General features: G+C 41.7%; 2 protein-coding genes across 2 annotated transcripts in view; one reads left to right on the plus strand and one right to left on the minus strand.

Annotated features, from left to right (window-relative positions):
- CD96 (CD96 molecule) overlaps positions 1-21,105 on the plus strand; it is an 83,599-nt gene that overhangs the window by 26,098 nt on the left and 36,396 nt on the right. Inside the window, 3 exon segments of the mRNA XM_027104320.1 lie at positions 1,802-1,857; positions 12,813-12,925; positions 14,632-14,819. Of these exon segments, the coding sequence (XP_026960121.1) occupies positions 1,802-1,857; positions 12,813-12,925; positions 14,632-14,819 (357 nt within the window).
- ZBED2 (zinc finger BED-type containing 2) lies at positions 6,973-9,141 on the minus strand. Its single transcript, XM_027104334.1, has one exon. It carries the CDS (start codon positions 8,140-8,142, stop codon positions 7,534-7,536), a length of 609 nt encoding a protein of 202 aa, XP_026960135.1. The 5' UTR covers positions 8,143-9,141; the 3' UTR covers positions 6,973-7,533.

Genomic DNA, 21,105 nt, shown 5'->3' on the forward strand with positions numbered 1-21,105 from the left:
CCTGAGCCCCCCAAAGAATCTGTCTCGCTCAATCACCTCTGCAACTTTTAGTAATTGTTCTTGCTTTCAGGTCCTTCACTCTACTGGCATTTGTTGCTAATAGGAAATCAGAAGTAGGCCTCCTCCCATAACCATTTTAGGTTGTATCTTGGTTTGGGTTCCCCTGAAAGAAAACTTTGAGACAAGGATTTGAATTAAATTAATTTATTTGAGAGGTAGTCCTAGAAAACATAGGACTGGGAAAATATGTCAAGGAAGGGAAGGAAGATAATAAAATGTACGTGATCAAGCCAGTTAGCACTAGGGTTTAGAGCTCATTCCCACTGGGAAACCCTGGGAGAATACCCATCAGAGTTATACCAAACAAAGATGAGGAAGCTGGGGTGTTATCCACCAACTCCCCACCTGTTGTCACCATTAACCCTCTGGGACTTCCAGTCTGCTCTACTTGTGGACTGAGTGTGTTCCCATAACCTCAGTAGATCTTCAGGAGAGGATCATATATATGCCCAGCAAGAGGCCTTCAGTAAGCAGAGGCTGAGTGCATGTAGCAGACACTGATGGCATCTGTGACAAGGGTCTTAATCTTTTTTCCACTGGTTCATAGAGGGCATTGTCTGCTATACTCAAGAACTTACTTGAGGGATTTCCCTGATGGCTCAGTGTTTAAGAATCTGCCTGCCAGTGCAGGGGACACGGGTTCGATCCCCAGTCTGGGAAGATCCCACATGCCGCGGAACAACTAAGCCCATGCGCCACAACTACTGAGCCTGTGCCCTAGAGCCCGCGAGCCACAGCTACTGAGCCCATGTGCCACAACTACTGAGCCCACTTGCCACAACCACTGAAGCCCACATGCCACAACTACTGAAGCCCGTGTGCCTAGAGCCTGTGCTCCACAACAAGAGAAGCCACTGCAATGAGAAGCCCGTGCACCACAACGAAGAGTAGCTCCCTCTCGCGGCAACTGGAGAAAGCCAGCACGCAGCAATGAAGACCCAACGCAACCAAAAAAATAAATAAATAAAATAAAATAAATAAAAATTTTTTTAAAAAAAGAACTTACTTGAAGTCACTTCAGTTCAACATGATGTCCTCAATGTCTGTTTTATGCTGGGCACTTAAGTGCTAGAGATGGAGAGATGAATAAAGCATTCTGGCTCCAAGGCACTTACAATTTAGCGGGACAACAAAATCGCTGAAATAGCCCCTGATCTTTTCCAGTACCAAACAACTAAATAAGAACCAGGTGTTCTTCCTGCCCCTTCAGGGACCTCTAACTTGTGCTTTATTTCTAGGCCTTTGGACACATAGAACATTCCTCTCTTCCGTCTGCCCACTGCCTGCCCCTCCTCTCCCCCACATTCCTCCTTTCACCTGACTCACCCAGAGGCATCTTTCAGATATCAGATGTGGCCTCTTCCAAAAGCCTCTTCTTATTCCCTAAGGTTGAGTTAGAAGCTTTTCTCAAAAGCGTTCTTCAAATCCCACATGTCCTTAATAGCAATACTTATATCCGTTCTATCAATTCTAATTTCTAGTTTATGTATCTGTATTTTCCATGAAAATGTAAATTTCTTGAAGATGATGAATATGATTTCTTCACCTTTGTTTCCTAGGCATCTAGTATACTGCTGGCACACAGTGGGAGTTTAATAAATATCTGATGAGTTATGAATTTTTTACACACACACACACACACACACACACACACACACACACACACACACACACACACACTAGTGACCAGGTAGGGTATCATTCAGGGCCACTAACTAACTGTGTTTTATTTGCCTTTAAGCTAAGCCAGAAATCTCCACGATTGTGGAAAATAATTCCATGGGTGTCTTCGGAGAGGTGAGTCACGTTAAAGTTTTTGAAAATCTACAGCATAATTATGCCAGTGTGTGTCAGTTTGCATCATTGCTCAGAATGTTTCTCAGAGGACCTTATTCCAATTAATTTCTGGTGGGAATGAAGGAAAGCTGAGTTGACTCTAGAACTCAAATGGGAATCCTTATTTTCTGACTTAGGGCTCTCAGAACATGTTATCTTGTGATCCTTAGTCCTTAAGTTTCCTGGAAAAATTGTCTCAATTGTTTAAATTTCTGTTTAATAAATGTTGAAGTAGATAGTGAAGGAAAAGTAGGGCAGGAAGCAGTGTGAATCCTGTTGTAAGAATGAGGTTTTTGCTCATCCTTTGACGTTTAATTTGTTCTAATTCATTTTCTATACCAGCTTTCCTAGTGTTTTTATTTTTAAGTGACAAGAGGAAATGTACCCTTCTGAACTCATTCAGAGCCTGGCTATTTCTTAGGCAGTACAAGGAAGGGCAGGAGAAAAAGGAAATTAGAATAGGCCCCTCTGACTTCAAATTCTTGTAGGCAGTTCCCAGCCTCTAGTCTCTGGGATCTGGGCTTATTTCCCAGCTCTTCCTCTTGCTGGCTGTGACCTTGAACTAATTACTTCACACCTTTGTAGTCAGTTTTCCCATCTATATGAAGGGGGTAAGGAGAGTATCAGCACGTTGTTGTTGTTTTTAGGAATTAAATGAAATAATCCATGAAAAATTCTTGGTATATTGTTTGGTATATATTAAGTGCTCAATAAGCATTTTGTTGTTATTACTACTAATGTGTGTTGATCAGCTGTCTTATGGCATTATGGCTTCATTGAAACTTTTCAAAATCCCAAGTAAAATAAATATTCTTCTTAATTCTCAAACATTTCCTGTTACATGGGATGAGAGAAAATTATATTCCAGTTTCTTCTAGCCCCAAGAACATTAAATAACTTATGATTTCTTGTCATGTTTTCACTGAATATCAGTCATGTAATTTGACAGCTGCATTCAAATCATAGCTCAGGCTCTGTGGTGTGGTTTTAGATGAGTATATTATCCAAGTCTTTTGATTTTATGAATTAGTCTCTTAGATTAATTGTTATTATAGTCCCAAGTACATAGGAAAGGTTTCCATTTTTTTGTTATGCCACAATTAATTTTCAAGTTTATTAGTGGACTGCATTTCAATAGTTTAAGTAAAATAAATAATCTAATGATATAATGTTTGGTAGGTGTTTTGTTTCTTATCAGGATTTTTTTGTAGGTTCTTGGGCCAATGTTTATAGGTAACATGGACTCAATCCAGATATAGAACCACAAGGTTGGATCCAAGAATTCCAGTTTAAAAAGAAAAGGACTTTGTCTTATGTGTCATCAGATTTTCTCTTCTGTACCCATGCTTCCCTGGGCACTGACTAGAAAAACCAGAGAACTTTCCTTCCTGGGGAATTAGTTGGAATTAGTTGGTGCGGAATCACCAACTCCACATAACCAGCTACAGGACACAGCTCGTCTGTGGATCCTTTAAGACCTTGACAAACGTTGGTAATTCCTCACTCTGATATTCTTATAATCCCAATTATATTTTTAATAACTTATTAACTCTTCAAAGCCCTTTCACATGCTTTTATCACGTGATGCTCCCAATAAGCCTCTGAAATAGGTAGAACATCTTGTTATTTCACAGATGAGAAATCGGGGCCTGGAGAGTCTAAGCCACTGGCTGAGCCACTAATGAAGGGCAGAGGTGGGAGGAGAATTTAGCATGCCTGTACCCAGGCAGGATGGCCTAACGGAAGGAGATCGTGCTTTAGGGGCAGATAGAACTAAGGTCAAATCCTAATTCAACCGCCTACTAGCAACATAGCCTCATCTAGTAGTTAAGCTCTATGAGTCCCAACTAACTCATCTCCAAAACTGGGATCATAATCAACATTACACAGGGTTCTTAGGTGCATTGGATTTATGCGCAGTAACGGAGTACGCAGCACAGAGTGGATGTCTCAGAAATGTTTCTTCCCTTCCCACCACTTATCACTCACTCACTCTCTTTCACTTATTCCTTCCTCTGCATGAATATTCATAAATCTGCTATGTGATTGACTCAGAGACAGTGGGAGTTAATGAAAAAACACAACAAGATAGGTTGTGGAATCTGATGAACCTGGGTCTGAATTCTCCTCCTTCACTATTAACTCTGGGCCTTGGACCAGATTAGATTAGATTAGATTAGATTCCTCATCAATGAACAGGGACAATGATACCAACCTCACAATGGTGACATAAGGACCAAATGAGAGACCTGTATGCAAACTATCTACTATCTGGCAACCATTAGTGCTCAGTAATGGTAATTTCGTACCCTCTTCCCTTCATCTCTTAAAAGTTAACCAAGTCAACATGCATGTATTGATGCTTACTAGGCGCTACATGTTCACTGCACCAGCAGCCCTAAGTGTTAGAACAATAGGGGTTTGGTCAGCTGTGAACTGTGTCTTCCAGTGTTACTAGTTAAAATTACAAAGCTTATGGTTAATTTAGCTTTCCTGTAGAATAGAAAAGCCCCCAGATTATTCTATCAATGATGCCTTTCAGGCTTAGACATGCTAGGGATGTCCACGGAGAGTGTCACCCCTATGGATGTCGTGTTCTTGCGTGTTTCCGAGGGCTCGGCTTTGCCAGGGCTCCAGCATGGCACACAGCCTCACCTCCACAGCTCCATGGAAAGAAAGAGTCTTTAACGTAAACTTCAGGGCCCCCCATGTAGCAGCTTTTTGCTCTAGAGCAAGAGATGCTGGGCCAAAGAGTCCCTCGGCCACAGCCCCTGGCCCTCTATACCCCTTACTCTGATGATGCAGCAAAAGAAAGCACAGGAGAGATACACGAAAACTCTAGTTTACTCAGCAGGGCGGTCTTTCCACAAGCCACATGTGTGTCTTTTTCCTGCCTGTGCTTTTACTAGATCATCTCCGTGGGTCCTGTCCTTGTCACTCTCTATTATGTTTTACAAAATTTAGGAAAAAAACTAAAAAAAAAAACAAACAAACAAAAAACAAAACTACCTCATGTGTGAAACGTAGGAAACAAAAGCAGGTGGGATTGAAATGCCTAAAAAGGAAGAGAGGTTAAAATAATAAAACCCATGGAAAAAAGTCACTGTAATCTAAAAGCAAAACGTCAGAGTTTAGCAGGACATCTCCAGTAGCTATTTACAGAATTTGATTGTTTCTGTTTATTTAATTTTGTTTTTGCAAAGCCTGAGTTTTGTGCATTCCTTGACCTTCTTAAGCTCCATTTCCTGTGTGTGTGTGCGTGTGTGTGTGTGTGTGTGTGTGTGTGTGTGTTTAAGATTAGATATTGCCACCTTTTTTTCCCCTCATAGCATCTTTTGTAGCACATTAAGATTCTGAGTCCAAATCTCCAGCCGTGTGACTCCCAGCCGCCATCATCATTTGCAGCAGTGAGCCCCTGAGCCCCTGAGCTTTCACCACAGATGGAAAGGGTCCTAAAAGGGGCATCACACCCCCGGGGGGAAACCATAAGGAAAGTGAAAGCTTTAATATCAGGCAGGTTTCTAGAAAAAAGGGGATTACAGGACTGCAATGCAGCCTGGGTTTTTCACAAGCCTGGTGTTTGGACTTGTGTGTTTTCACAAACAGCTCACAGGGAAGACAGATCTGACTGTTAGAGCTGCTGACATGTCTAAGAACAGCAGTTAAAAGGAGCCACATAGCTGGGGACCGAATAAGGCAAGACACCATTATTATACCAGGATCTTGTCTGCTTTAGGGACATGGCTGTCTACAAGATGAAATGCTGGCTTTGTCTCCTCTTGTCTTCCCCCGCTCTCACCATGCCCTCTTCCCCACTCCCAATGCAGTTTTGTTTTGTTTTGTTTGTGTTTTTTTGCGGTACGCGGGCCTCTCACTGTTGTGGCCTCTCCCGTTGCGGAGCACAGGCTCTGGACGCGCAGGCTCAGCGGCCATGGCTCACAGGCCCAGCCGCTCTGCGGCATGTGGGATCTTCCCGGACCAGGGCACGATCCCGTGTACCCTGCATCGGCAGGCGGACTCTCAACCACTGCGCCAACAGGGAAGCCCCCAATGCAGTTTTAAAAATAAATAATAGGTTCTACAGGAATCATCCGAAACAAGTCAGCTCCAGCACAAAGGCCAGAGTAGTTTCTAGTTTGATTTTATTCTACTCCTGAGTTAATATCTTAAGCATATCCTCAGCAGCCCAGGGCATTTTCCTCTCCATATGGACTGCTGGATCCCTTTTCTCAAAGCATCTCTAAATATTTAAAGATGAACAGCTCTTAAAAAATCGGAGAACGAGGCATTGGCATGCAGTTAGTATCTTAAAGAGGAATATAATCTGAAACCTACTGCTCAAATGAATGAGTGGTCTGTGTGGTATGCGGGGACAAAACAAAAGCTACTTAACTCATTAAAATTGACCTCAGAAGCTAAGAACATGTTCTCTGTCCTTCACTCTCTCAGACAGTCAAGGTCTCCTACCTTTCCATGGTGAATTTTCTCTAGGGAACTGTCTCTCTTATCTTCACATTTCTTCTCTATCCCTGTTTCTTTTTTGGTTTTCTGCCTCTGTTCTTTATTTCTCCTAATATACCCCAATCTCTCCACCTTTTTCTTTTTCTTTCTGAGGTTCTTTCATCTCTTCCTCACATACTCCTCCTTTAACAGAGCTTAAAATGAAATCTTTTTTTTTTTTTTTTTTTTTTTTTTTAGTGGTACATGGGCCTCGCACTGCTGTGGCCTCTCCCGTTGTGGAGCACAGGCTCCGGACGCACAGACTCAGTGGCCATGGCTCACGGGCCCAGCCGCTCCGTGGCCTGTGGGATCCTCCCGGACTGGGGCACGAACCCGTGTCCCCTGCATCGGCAGGCAGACTCTCAACCACTGTGCCACCAGGGAAGCCCGATATCCTCTATTCTTGATGTTTAATTCAAGTGAGTTGAAAAGTCTTTACTTTTCTCTGTGCTGATTATGCATTAATTACTTATGTGTTAGATTGTGAGAGAGACTTACAGGATTCAGACAGGCTATATTGATGAAACAGCTTTAATATAAGCACGGCAATAATGGGAGAAAGATATGCATCAGAAGGGTCTGGAGATCTCAGGCTCAGGTTTCTTTGTCCTTCCACTGCTGGGTCCCACAGAACAAGCTTTGTATCCAGTTCTCAAATCAACACCAGCATGTGTGCAAACACCTCTCTCCCAGGAAGCCTAATCTGTGTTCATGGTGGGCTCTCAAGAGTGAGCTGGTCGCATAGGCATATTCCAGCCACCCAACCAGCCTCAACCATCAAAACCTTCAATTCCACCAAAACCAAGTGCTAGGCATAAATCCCATTATTTTCACTCATCAGTGCTGACAGCCTGGTACATTCTGCTCCCAAATAACCCACAATACCCATGGTGGCGAACCGACATTTCTCTTTAGTTAGTATGTTTTAAACTTTTGGTGAATACAGCTCTAAGGAACCTTATAGACAAGCATTTGGCCAATTCAGACCTGCTGAGATTAACCACACTATGCTCTCTTTCTGTTAAAAACAAAATCCCACTAAGCCACTTTGCTATATATTAGAACTGGAACTAAAATGGCCTTCTTTGCTACGGGTCTAAAGTCAGTGTTCTCAGAATAGAATCCCCCAAGCCCTGTTTAAACAAAATGGAAGGGATGAGCTGCTGTGGGCTGGTCTTTGTCCCTCTGGCAGGCCTTCTTCTCAGCCCTCACCGTCCGCCTCATCTCCAGGATGGCCCTTTCCACCTCGTCCAGGGCTCGCTCTCTCCTTTCCACTGCCCTCTCCCTCCTAAGTGCCTCCTTTTTTCTTTGGCTGGCCTGCTCCAGGATCCTGGCCCAGTCACCCTCAATGCCTGTGGGAAGCTGCGGCCCTTGAAGCCTGGGGTCCTGGCGCTGCCCGGCCTGACCATGGCCACCCTTCTCCAGCTCCTCTTTGTGCATGCTTTTCAGATGCTTCCACAGGGCTGTGGTGCCCACGTTAACCCCAGGGCCGCGGCCCACCTGCCCGCCACACAGGCGGCAGGTGGTGTATGGGTTGGGGTGGTGACCAGCACAGGCAGGGGCCAGGAGGAAATACTCCCAGGCCTCGGAAAACCAAGTCCCCTTGTTGTGGGGCATCGGGGTGGGTGTGGTATCCGCAAAAGGGCCGACCAGTCCTCCTGTCTCACTGATCTCCTCCTCCTTCACTTCTAAGTCCCCTTTTGCCTTTATCCTGGTTCCCTCTCCTTCCTCCTCTTCCCGCCTCATCCTGTCTCTTCTTTACAGCTTTCCTTTCCAAAAGTCTCTAAGGCTAAAAGTGTACTTGGCAAGGGACTGTGGTGACTCTTGGGGATTTGCAATAATGGTCAAAGGCTGGCCACACCTGGGTGGTGTGATGTTTCCTTTCTGCTTCACTGGAGAGTAAGGGTGCATCAGAGCCAAGCAAAATGGCCCCGGAGGCCCTCCTGTACATTCCCTCCATGACCTGGATACATACTGATCCCTCCTTGGCTGGCCCAGAAGACAAAACAAATTAGTGCAACAAATACAAAGCTCTTGAGTGAGCTCAGTGTTCTCTACATCAACCAGCAACACGGGTGTTTTTGAATATTGAACATTTTAGGTTTTTCTCTTGATTCTCCTCCTGGCTGCTTCCGCTGTTTCTGTGCTCCTGGCGATCGATCCAATGCGTTCTGGAAGCAGGAGGAGAAGCCTCAGGGTTCAGGCTGTTCAGGAGCCCCAGGGCTGGGGCCTCACTGGGTCTCCCTCAGCGTGGGTAGAAGCGAAGCATAGACAGATGCTGATGTCGGAGACTCGCGTTTCCTCAACGGATGCAACAGGCTGTCCGGAGGCTACAAAGTCTGCCAGGGTCTGGGAAATAAAGTTCTCAATGTGAGGTTAGCTTGTCCCTAGGGAGGTCCCTCTGGGGCTGGGATTCTAGGAAGCCCACACAGCAGGCTTAGCTGTTTTCAGCGGGAGGAGCTGGCATGCCCGAAGGAGAGAGAGGTGGAGCGAATCTCCACAGACCTGGTTGTGCCTGGGTGTCCTCGGCAAGCAGCTCACCATCCTCCACCTTCCCAGGCACCATCGCCTGCAAAGCCAACAGCTGATGAGAACTTCCTGACAGCAACTTAGTCCAGATGTTTGGCTTATTTTAAGAGGTACCTCATTTTAAGAATAAATAAACAAAGGGAAAATTATAGTACATGTTAAAAACAGCCTGACTTCTCTCTCCTTTCTTGGGTCATTTCTTAAGTGATTGAGAGCTTATTCGTTAAGCTTTGGAACCTTGAACAGTTAGGAAGCACCTCCCAGCCACAAGTGGGTACTTACAGGCAAGCAAGGCTCTGGACTGGTCTCTGATGGCTCCGGAGCAGGGTGAGCACTCCTGCCGCCTTAGAAGGCTGTTAGCTGACTCCTATCCCTGGGAGGAGGGCACCTCCAGTTCCTGTTCCCTCCCACTTCCAGGGAAGCCTGGTTTCCAAGTGGGTGTGTCCCTGCCTGTAGGGTTTTTCTGCAACAAATGCAAAACTTTTCTCCGACTCCCTCCACCGCTGAAGAAAGTTGTCCCCGGCAAATATCATGTAGTAAAACAGTAAGTCGAGCACCTACAAGTCTTAGTTCTGTTTCCAGAAGACTAGATCATCTGGCCTGTCAAGCAAAAAAGGAGATTTAAGAGGGGGAATGGGTGACACACGGGCAGAGAAACCACATGCCTCCAGAATATCTGTGGTTTCAAATATTTTGTCCAGTTGTCAGACCATGAGTCTCCATTTTTGGTTGGAAACTATTGCTGTTGTAAATACAGTCAGTAGAAAAGCCAGAGAACTTGCAGAAAGGGGAAGATTAAGTGAAAGGACTTCACCCCCAATTTAGAGTAATATAACAAATTTAGGGTTGCTTTTTATTATATTATGTAACTAGAATTGGAAAAGCTGAAATATGTTGGCTTCTACTCTCAATTGGAATGAAATAAAGGTATAATCAACTTAAGCAAAAAATATGTATTTCAGATAGGTAGATAGATAGATAGATTTAGGAAGGAAGACCTACCAAGAGGAGACAGGCACATTTTAAAGAAGGTGTCCATGGGAGAAAAAACTTTTGAGTTATAGAAGAAAATATAGAAATGGTAGAGTAGAAAACATGTAGAGACTGAAAGTCAAATTTCAAGTGAAAATCAAATGTGTGGGGCATGGAGAGACCCCAAATAGAAATGAAGAGCTGGTAAACAAATAGGGAAACTCTTTTCTTTTTTTTCTTTTTTTAGGTTTTCTCTTTCTAGACTAAACAGCTATTTTCAAACTGATTCTGTGAAAAGTCCTTTGGAAAAGGTTCTGTCCAAACTTAAGCAAACTGAATATGGGATAATTTACAAATGGTCACCATTTCAGTATTTCATCTGTGGAAATAAGGGAATGATCAGTCTTACAGCCAGATTTGGATTCATTTTTCCTGACTCATCAGTTTTATCCTGCTCCAACCTCTCCTTCCAGGACAACATCCCCACCTCACTCCCAAGCCCATGAACCGTTCCATCTGCCCATCTTTGTGAATCCCCCACTACTTTTCACCTGTAGGATCCAGGCCCAACTCTTGCCTGTCCACAAAATATAACTGTGCCCTCTAAGTTATTTCCAGATTTCATCCTTCTCTGTACTCCCACAGAACTCTCCAAATACTTTTTGACACTTACTGCAGAATTCTTTGTGCTACTGCTTACTTATTCCATATGTACTTAGAATAATGTGCTGGAGAAACCAATAATTTACTTGTTTCATGAATGCAACAGACACACTGAGTGAGTGATGATTTTGACTTCTCAGCAGAGTAAGGGGTGTGTGTGTGTGTGTGTGTGTGTGTGTGTGTGTGTGTGTGCGCGCGCGTGCGTGCTTATATGTATGTGTACGTAAACTCTTGTTCATATTTACTTCATTTTTTTCCCAAATTTAGCATGTTTTTCTTCTTAATTGTTTGGAAATACAGCTCTGCTTTCTCAGCAAAACCATATGTGCTTGACATTTCATAATATGTTCGACTTCAATTTGAACTAGTTTAGTCTGAAGCTTTTCAATTTTGGAGACTAAAGGAGTTTCGGGACAAGAACCATATCCCTAAACAAAATCTTGGAACACTGTCTGGAGCTCGTATAGAATATATGAAATCTGAATCATTCCATGAAATCTGAATTCAGAGAATCTACAAGAGTTAAATCTTTTTGATATTTTTATTAAATTGACAAGAAATTTCTTCAGTGAGCCAGTTGCCTTTATGAAATAATGGAACCCCTACTTGTTCCTGATATGACCATATCCTCATCTTTTGGTGGGTTGAATGAGCATGGAGAAAATGAATCATGAGAGGGGTTAAAGGTATGGGCATTAATGCAAACTTTTACAACTTTTAAAAGACATTTTTTTCCTATAACTCTTACATGGACGACCTGGAGATAAATATCAATCTTTGGCACTTTATTGGATTAAATAAACTGAATTCTCTTTACTTATTAAGAATACAATTCAGGGGACCTGGTTTTACTTTTAGGACAGAAAGAGACATAATTTCATGGAGCTGCATTCCCGTCACGTGCCTGCATCCCATTGGCAAGTGCTGAATGGGTAGGAAAGCTGGGGCTGCAGTGTTTGCTACTACCATTTTGGATACAACAGATGACCTCCTCTGAAAGTCTCATGATTTCCTTAGGGTTTTTGCCATGATGTGATGTTCTGAGGGATGTTCAACTGCTCCTCAGTGGGATCTCACCAGAAAGATGGGACTTAGTATCCTTAGGTTTGGTTTCTCAGTTCTGCTCAAGACCAGACTCTTTGCGCATCACTATTCTGTGGGGAAATCGGCACACCAAGCATTAAATATAGTTAATTGTTCTTTACTAGTTAACTAGCATATTCATCAATATTCATGTTCATCAATGAAAAATATTTGAGAACTAAGAACTAGGGTTGGTCATATGTAAAACACACATATCTCTGGATGAGAAAACAAGTAGCTAAAAGTGGGATTATAATTTTGCAGCGTCTCAGATAAAATAATGAAGATCCAATAAGTCTTATCAGATATGTTCACCAGGCTCTTGAAAAAACCACCATCTTACAAAGAACAAACACAGTGTTGAAAATAAAACATAACTAACCCTCCTCTAAGCTCCCGGGTTTTGTAACATAAGCTACCTCTTCTTCTACTTCTTTCTTGTTTCAATACAACGTGTTTTACCAGGAAATGTCTTGGACTGGGATTAAGGTAACTCTTCCAATTGTGCCATCAACTACATTCTTCTCCTTTTAACCATTCTGTGATTCTGTGCCTTGATTTCCCCATCTGTCAAATGGCAATAATAGGGTGGGTCCTATCTAGCCCATAGGATTGTTTAGATGATAAAATAAAAAATTAATTAGGAAAACTCTTTACAAGTCAAAAGTGAGATGTTTATATTAAATGGTTCCTGTAATTGTTGCTACAAATAGTACTTTACATTATTTGGGGAACGAAAGCAACAAAAGTCTGGCTCTCTTTTAGCTTTCAGTCTAACAGAATATTCTTCTCTGGCCGCTGCCTATTATAGCTTCTTCTTTCTATTCTTTGGTTTCCATTTATACAGTTTTATTCTGCCTGTGTAGGGATGTAATTTTCCTTTTCCAGAACCCAGAATCCAGACTTGCAACATTAGTATAGTCCTAGATTCTTCTTAAATTGACCTTAAATTCTAACCATTAATTTATAAGATCTGTATAGGAGATTGCCTGTTTATAATTCACTCTTTAAACCTCTTACAGGTAAACACTGCCTTGTTAAAAGTGGAGAAAATAATTTTGTGCCAATTTGCCTTGTTTGAGGCTTGGTGGAGATATAAGGGGTATCAATTCAGTTTCTTCTGAATTGGCAAATAATTCTTTCTGTATTCTGCCTTTCACCACCTGCAGAGAATATTTACCTGCTCACTGAGGAATGTATTGCCCACAGCAAATCTTACATGGTTTATAGAGAAGAACTTCCCTCAAGGTGAAAGAGAAGGTAAGGAAATCAGTCAATGGAAGTGGGTTTGGCAAAGAAAGAAAACAAAGCACAACAGAAGTTGCCACTGCCCAAGTTGATCTTGGCATTTAAGAGCAATTCTCATTCCAAGAAAAACATCATCTTGCCTACCAAATGCCATTTTCTGATACCTCATCTAGCTCCTCCAAGGGGTTGGGAGGTAACATTTCCCAGAATATAAGAAATATATTTGACTTGGTCAATTCGTATATAAACACTAATGTTGTATTTAACCGTCAGTAAATGCAAATCTTTTATATGAGTGCCAACAAGTTTAATTCAGCCTACATGAATTAATCATTTCAGTTAGTTCAGTGAACTTAGCATCACTGCTTTAAGCCAATAAACAAATAGTTTCTACTTTTTCTTGCAAGGATCTGGGTGGGTTGGGGGTGAGGAGGTTTGGAGGAAGTGTACATAAAGGACTTGGCTCCATGGCAAGGAACATGTTTACCAAGAGGATTAGAAGTTCCTGGAGCAGGACACACGTCAAGACAAGCTCAGGTGAGAACATACAAAGCGATATTCTCATAGGTGGTAAACATGGCAGCCTCTGCCGGAACAATCCCAGCTGTCTCCTGACTGGGACAGCAGCCCTTCTCCTTTCTCCTGAGTCATTTTGCCTCAGAGCTCAGTATATTTTCAACAGTCGCTGAGTCACATAGCTCTTGCTGCATTGTGATCTTTAATTGATAAAATTTTAAGTTTACGTTGATGAATGATTGTATTGATCCACTTGATTCATTTTGAGACTATTACTGGTTTTGTTATTAGATCACTTTAAAAACAATTCACCCATGATGATGACAGGATGCAATCCTGCAAATCTCTTTTAAGGGTCATTATAGATATGTTCTGTTAAATAAGCTGTGATTTGATGTGCCCATTACCCTTCCAACCTTGAGGCCAGGAGGTATGGCCAGAATTTTACCAGCACACAACTGCATTTAGTTATTATTTTGGCAAGTGATAGCTTCAGAACTGGCATTTAGAACCCTCAGTGTCAAGAAGCTGTGAGACAAAGTTCTGGCCTCCAGGGATGGAGAGTTTTACATTCATTTTCTGCTACCATGTATGCTATTTGGAGGTGGTACTAACAGTGGCAGTTAATATTTCTAAAGAAGACTTGCAGGACCCAGAGTGACAGTGTTATAAGTCTACAGCTTAATTCAGGAAAAGGATATAATCTAGCAGCAATATTCTTAAAGTAAGGATATGCTTCCCATGTACACATTTACAGCACTCAAAGTGGGGAGCCCAAAATGGAGTCTCAGCTGAGGTTGTTTTATATTTTCCTGGTCACTCAGGCATATTCCTGCTACTACTCACACTCGACAGAAGAGTCCTCCCAGGTTCTCGCCTAGGCCAGGGGCGAATCATCAATCTCACTGTTATCAATAAGCAATGCTGATGAGCTGGGAAAACTTGTCCCTAGACCCACTAGACCATGGTTACAAATAAAGCAGCACTTTTAATCAATACATTTCATACCTTGACCATGGATCGATGCCATGCAGGAGCTTGAACAAAAGAGTTCAGGTTAATTCCAGGCCTTCCGCACAAACGCTCGCTGCAAAGAAGCTGTGGTTTGACCACTTTAGATTCTATATCACCATAAACCACACTGCCTCTAGCCATACCTTGGCATCGTTGTATGGCTCATATGGAAAACGTTGGGGACTAACCTTATGCTTATCTGCCTTGTAGAAATACACATACTAATGAAAAGAGAAAAGACAAAGGAGGATTTGGGGAACTGAAGTCTGTTTTGACAAGTGTGTATGATAATAAACCAGCCCAATCAAACAACCTGACCATCTGGTGTATGGCTGTGTCTCCAGTCCCTGGAAACAAAGTGTGGGATAGCTCATCCGAAAAGATCACGTTTTCCTTGGGTGAGTTGTCTATTTAATGAGATCAACAAGGGGTGGCCAAGACTGCCATACGTTCAGAACATTTCTAACTGAAATGAATAGAATACTGATTATTTCCATGATATTTTAATCTCTGAAAACTCTCTCTACACAACTCAAAATTATTAGATTTCAAAGTAATGGACATTTTTTGACTAAAGGAACTCTACTGAAAAGAATTTCTTCAAATAAAAAATAGTTGATTCCTGTTTCTAAGAATTTCTGGTGAATACAGCAATTTTTTAATTCAAATTCCATTAATAATAACTCTAAACTAGAATTTTTGTTAATCTACAATATAATGAAAATTAACACTAACATACTGATGATCAAGAGAGTTTTTAAAACCCTAAAATTACTTCAGAGTCTATAAAAACATTCATTTATGTATAGGATATATAATTCTAATACTTAGGAATGGATAAACCAGGTATGAGATATAATGATTTTATTTTCTTTTTATTGAAGTATAGTTGATTTACAGTGTTATGCCAACCTCTGCTGTTATAACAATTTTAGTATCCCTAGACTTGAAGCACAAAATCTGACACGGAGGATTTTTATGACTTGAAAATTTATATGTGGGATCATTCTACTATTACAACATTAGATTAACCAGAATATTCATTACTCTGAACCAGATCAAACAATAAAGATTTACTACATAAAAGATGTGAACAAATATCTCAACAAATACAGTGACGACAGATTGTCTATAGAAAATAGAAGTGCATAATGACAACTGTCAAATATGCCTATGTAACAGTAAAGTAATACCTATAAAACTTGAACAGATTTGCAAGTCATTATTATGACTCTGCAGAACCATTAACATCTTTTACCACCTTCCTATTTTCAGAGATATTGTAGTTCATAACATACTTATAAAAACCAGAATAATTTATGAGGGAAAGAGTTTCCCTTTGTTTCAAGGCTGCAGTCTGCATATTGGGTCCTTCCCAGCCCTGTTACCAATGCTGTTAGCTGGTTCCTGCGAGCTTTGGATGGGGTATGTTGCTGTGTAAACCCATCCCTGTTATGCAGAAACAGGTGCCATTCAGACATGAGGACACTAGCATGATCCCTGCAAGCCTGCAACCACGCCCGTTCACATCATTCTGTGAATTTTGAGTTCATCATTCAGAAATGGTCATGAAATATCCATACTCACATTAGCCTAATTCCCTCAGAAATAAGTGCACCTCCTTTCCAGAAGACTGTACAAGGTTAGGGCTGCAGTCTTGGAACAGTGTAAAGGTAACTGGTTCTCACATAGATTCACCAGTAGCTTTGGCCGAATCTAAGGACATGAGCTAAAAAACAGTTAACCTCAAATTCCTAAGGAGAATCCTGTTCCCATCATAGACAGAGCCACGTTTGAAAAAACAATATTTTATGATGTTAAGACTGGTTCTTTTTTTTTTTGTTATTGTTTAAAGACTTTATTTTTTAGAGCAATTTTAGATTCACAGCAAAATTAAGAGGAAGGTACAGAGATTTCTCATATACCCTCTCCCCACACATGCATCCTCTCCCTCATTATCAACATCACTCACCAGAATGGTGCATTTGTCACCACTGATGAAGCTACACTGACACATAGCAATCACCCAAAGTCCTTAGTTTACTTTAGGGTTTCCTCTTGGTGTTGTACATTCTACAGATTTAGGCAAACGATGTACTCATCATTATGGTTAGGTTAGGTCCTACAGCCCTAAAATTTCACTGTCCTAAAATTGACTTCTTTCACTTAGTAATGTGCATTTAAGGTTCCTCCATGTCTTTTCATGGCTTGATAGATTTATTTTTCAGCGCTGAATAATATTCCACTGGATGCGTATACCACAGTTTATGTATCCATTCATCCACAGAAGGACATCTTGTTTGCTTCCAAGTTTTGACAATTAAAAATAAAGCTTCTATAAACATTCATGTGCAGGTTTTTGTGGGGCATGCATTTTCAACTCCTTTGAGTAAATACGAAGGAGCACAATTGCTAGATTGTATGGTAAGAGTATGTTTAGATTTATAAGAAACCAAGAAACTGTTTTCCAAAGTGGCTGTACCATTTTGAATTCCCACCAGCAATGAATGAGAGTTCCTATTCTTCCACATCCTTGCCAGCATTTTGTACTGTCAATATTCTGGATTTCAGCCATTCTAATAGGTGTAGCAGTATTTCATTGTTGTTTCAATTTGTGTTCTCTGATGACATATGATGTGGAGCATGTTTTTATATGCTTATTTGCCAACTGTATACTTTCTTTGGTGAGATATCTGTCTCTGGCCCATTTTTATTTTTTTTTAACTTTTTAAAAAATTTATTTATTTTTGGCTGTGTTGGATCTTCGTTGCTGTGTGCAGGCTTTCTCTAAGTTGCGGCGTGCGGGGGCTACTCTTCGTTGCGGCGTGTGGGGGCTGCTCTTTATTGCAGCATGCGGGCTTCTCATTGTGGTGGCATCTCTCGTTGCGGAACACAGTCTCTAGGCGTGTGGGCTTCAGTAATTGTGGTACACAGGCTCAGTAACTGTGGCTCCTGGGGGCTCTAGAGCGCAGGCTCAGTAGTTGTGGTGCACGGGCTTAGTTGCTCTGCGGCGTGTGGGATCTTCCCGGACCAGGGCTCAAACCCGTGTCCCCTGCATTGGCAGGTGGATTCTTAACCACTACACCATGAGGGAAGTCCATCTGGCCCATTTTTAAATCAGGTTGTTTGTTTCCTTATTGTTAAGTTTTAAGAATTCTGTGTATATTTTGGTAACAGTTCTTTATCAGATATATCTTTTGCAAACATTTTCTTCCAGGCTTTCCTTCTCATTCTCTTGAACTGTATTTTGTCTTAAGATCAGAAAGTAGTGAATATTTTTTAAGGTAAGAAGGAAGAGCACTGATTCTGATACTCAAAGCACACCATAATTTCAATTTTACAGGACAGCCCTGATCTAGTATAATTTTAGGCAATTTAAAATTGTCAAATGAGTCTTTATCCTTTACGATCAAATGTTAAAGACAGTAAATCTTAAACAGTTCAGTTTCCCAAAATTATAGCTTATATTCTGCTCATATTCTGACATTTATCTTTTGAATGATTTCGAAGATATAGTTGAGGCTCTGCAAAGCAATATCACTGCCATGTCCTATTTTCCTATTTGTTGTAAGTTCTTAAACATTTACTTCCTAACATTCTTTTTGCCTTCAGTAGTACTGCTGGATGCTTTATAAACTCTGGAGTAAAGTTTTGATGCCTTGTGCAAGAGTCATTGCCTTGTGGGACAGATATTGACATGAAAATGCAGGAGAAAAATCTGTCTCTTAGTGCTAAAGTAGAGAAATTCTAAGACTATTACAGAACAAAAAGGAGATTTAGGGAGAGAAGGGGAGAACATTTTGCTCTCTTTTGTTCCCAGAAAAGAGTAACAATGTTGGAAGGCTGCAAGGTAACAGCCCTCTGAGGTGCTTCTTTCCCTACCTACCCACCTGTCTCTCGGGACATTCAAGTGCTCAGTGATTCTTATTCTAGAAAACTCAGAAAGGGGAAGGGGTCAAGGTGAAGGTGGCTCGTCAGGCAGCTATTCGAGTACCAGGGCCTGAAGAATTGTCATGATTCAACAGTAACTTTAAAATAAGCTCTTTCTAAAAATATCCTATCATGGCAACCAAGTCTGTCAGAATGTCTAATATTGTAGCGTGGAGGAGTCAATGTTTTGGCATATACAAAGAGTTGTTTTGTTTTTTTGGGGGTAGAGGGAATAGTTTGTTTCTTTCAGTTCAAGAGTTGAGTGCAGGGGCTTCCTGGTGGCGCAGTGGTTAAGAATCCACCTGCCAATGCAGGAGACATGGGTTCGAGCCCTGGTCCGGGAAGATCCCACATGCTGCGGAGCAACTAAGCCCATGCTCCACAACTACTGAGCCTGCGCTCTGGACCCCATGCACCTAGAGCCCGTGCTCCGCAACAAGAGAAGCCACCTCAATGAGAAGCCTACACACCACAAAGAAGAGTAGCCCGTGCTCGCCGCAACTAGAGAAAGCCCGTGTGCAGCAACGAATACCCAACGCAGCCAAAAATAAAATAAATAAAATAAATTTATAAAAAGAAAAAAAGAGTTGAGTGCAGATATCTCCTGAGGTGGGTAATATTCTGCCTGTCTTGTTGATTAAATAGATTTCTAACTGTAACTGTCGAGATCAAGACCTTTGGGATACAAAGAGAGCTGAGGGTTGATGAGTGGTTCAGTGTGTGTGTGAGAGTGTGTATGTGTGTTTTGGGATGTGGAGAGAGGATTAAAAATGGATAGTTTGATAGTGGGATGAGAGGACCACTGAATATTAAGGTAACGTATGCCAGAAAAATACTTCTGGTTTTATGATTTCCCTCATACCCATGACTGATCCCGGGAATACTGAGAGTATCAATAAAGGATTTTACTATACATACAGATCACCTATGGTTCTTGTTAAAAAGCAGATTTTGATTCAGTAAGTTGAGGGGTTGGGAGGGGCAGGGCCTGAGATCCTGCATTTCTAACAAGATCCTAAGAGATGCTATGGGCCACATTTTGACAAGCAAGGACCTAGCAAACCACGGGGTTCAGTTCATTTCTGGGTGGACCAGCTAATGGCTGATTCAAGCTCTGAAGAAGCTCTAGAATTGACCCAGCTGCCTGTGGGACAAACACATGGCCACTGCTGCCCATGAAGGTGGTCCTGAGAGCCCTGCCAGTCCTGTGCAGAACAGACACACTTGTGAGCGGATGGAGTACTATACCCTCTTAGTTTTGTTTTGACCAAGACAGAGTTTCTCCTTTATAGGCCAGTCTGAAACTAAAAGGGCTCTTTATGGCCTCAGTGAAGCTGTGCCTCACTTTTGTCACAGAGCAAAGGATTCATCTCAAAATGCAAATCTTGCAACAACGTCCTAATGCACTCTGAGGTTGTATGTACCAAGAAGCCCTCATTTTACAAAGACATTTGGTGACGAAACATGGCAAAATAATATCTTAAAGTAGAAATATTCAACAAATGAAAACTAAATGCTTCTTTCCCATTTTGGAAATCTAGGATTGAGCATAACCTATCAACAACTTCTGTTCTAGGAGTTGGCAAACATTTTCTGATTTCAATCTGCCAGATAGTGAGTTTTTATGCTTTGTGGACCATATGGTCTCTACCACAATTATTCAGCTCTGCCGTTGTAGTACAAAAGCAGCCGTAGACAGTACATAAACAAATGGGCATGGCTGTGTTTCAATAAAACTTTACTTACAAACATAGGCAGTGAGTGGGATTTTACCTAGCCGTAGTCTGCCAACCTCTATTCTAATCAATCTGCAGAGAAAAACACCTAGGCATTATTTTTCCAGGCCTGTTCCATCTCATTAAGGTTACTACTTTGGAAGATGATGCACCAGCAGTCACGTATGTACTTAAAGCTGATCTTTGTTCTTTGAATGTTAAGAAGAAATCTGTATACATTCAATTCATCCACTTGCATTTGCCAGGAACTGGAAATACAGTGAGAAACAAAACAATTACTTCTCTTGAGAGGTGTAGTGATGAAGTAATGAGGCCTTTGCTAGGGCAAACATTAAGAGCTATGAGTGCATCACAGAGATCCCTAGGATTCTTCAAGTCTGAGAGGTACATAGTAGGAAGTTTGGGATGGGAAAGTATTAGGAAACAGTAAGCACAAACATCAAGAAGTCATGGAGAACATTGTGTTTGGTAAATTGGATTGAAATATTACCTGTTGGATTGAGGGTGTATTATTTTTTAAATGTATTTATTTATTTTTGGCTGAGTTGGGTCTTTGTTGCTGTGTGTGGGCTTTCTCTAGTTGCACTGAGCAGGGGGGCTACTCTTCATTGTGGTGCACAGACTTCTCATTGCAGTGGCTTCTCTTGTTGCACAGCATGGGCTCTAGGTGCACGGGCTTCAGTAGTTGTGGCATGTAGGCTCAGTAGTTGTGGCTCACGGGCTCAGTAGTTGTGGCTCGTGGGCTCTAGAGTGCAGGCTCAGTAGTTCTGGCGCATGGGCTTAGCTGCTCCATGACATGTGGGATCTTCCCGGCCCAGGGCTTGAACCCATGTCCCCTGCATTGGCAGGTGGATTCATAACCACTGCGCCACCAGGGAAGTCCTGAGGGTGTGATTTTAAAGAGATGTAAAAGATAATAGTCAGCATCAGGAAATGAAGATAGGAGTATAATGCGGGATTAAATCATGATCAGATTTGTGTGTCATGCGGAAGAGTTCAAACTTGTCCCAGATGGCAT

Source organism: Aethalodelphis obliquidens, unplaced genomic scaffold (assembly GCF_003676395.1).
Source record: "Aethalodelphis obliquidens isolate GAN/ISIS:26980383/991018 unplaced genomic scaffold, ASM367639v1 scaffold1, whole genome shotgun sequence".
NCBI lineage: Eukaryota > Metazoa > Chordata > Mammalia > Artiodactyla > Delphinidae > Aethalodelphis > Aethalodelphis obliquidens.

Excerpts from the sequence above, each read along its gene's own strand:
- ZBED2 (XM_027104334.1), bottom strand. The coding sequence starts at position 8,142 with ATGAGGCGGGAAGAGGAGGAAGGAGAGGGAACCAGGATAAAGGCAAAA.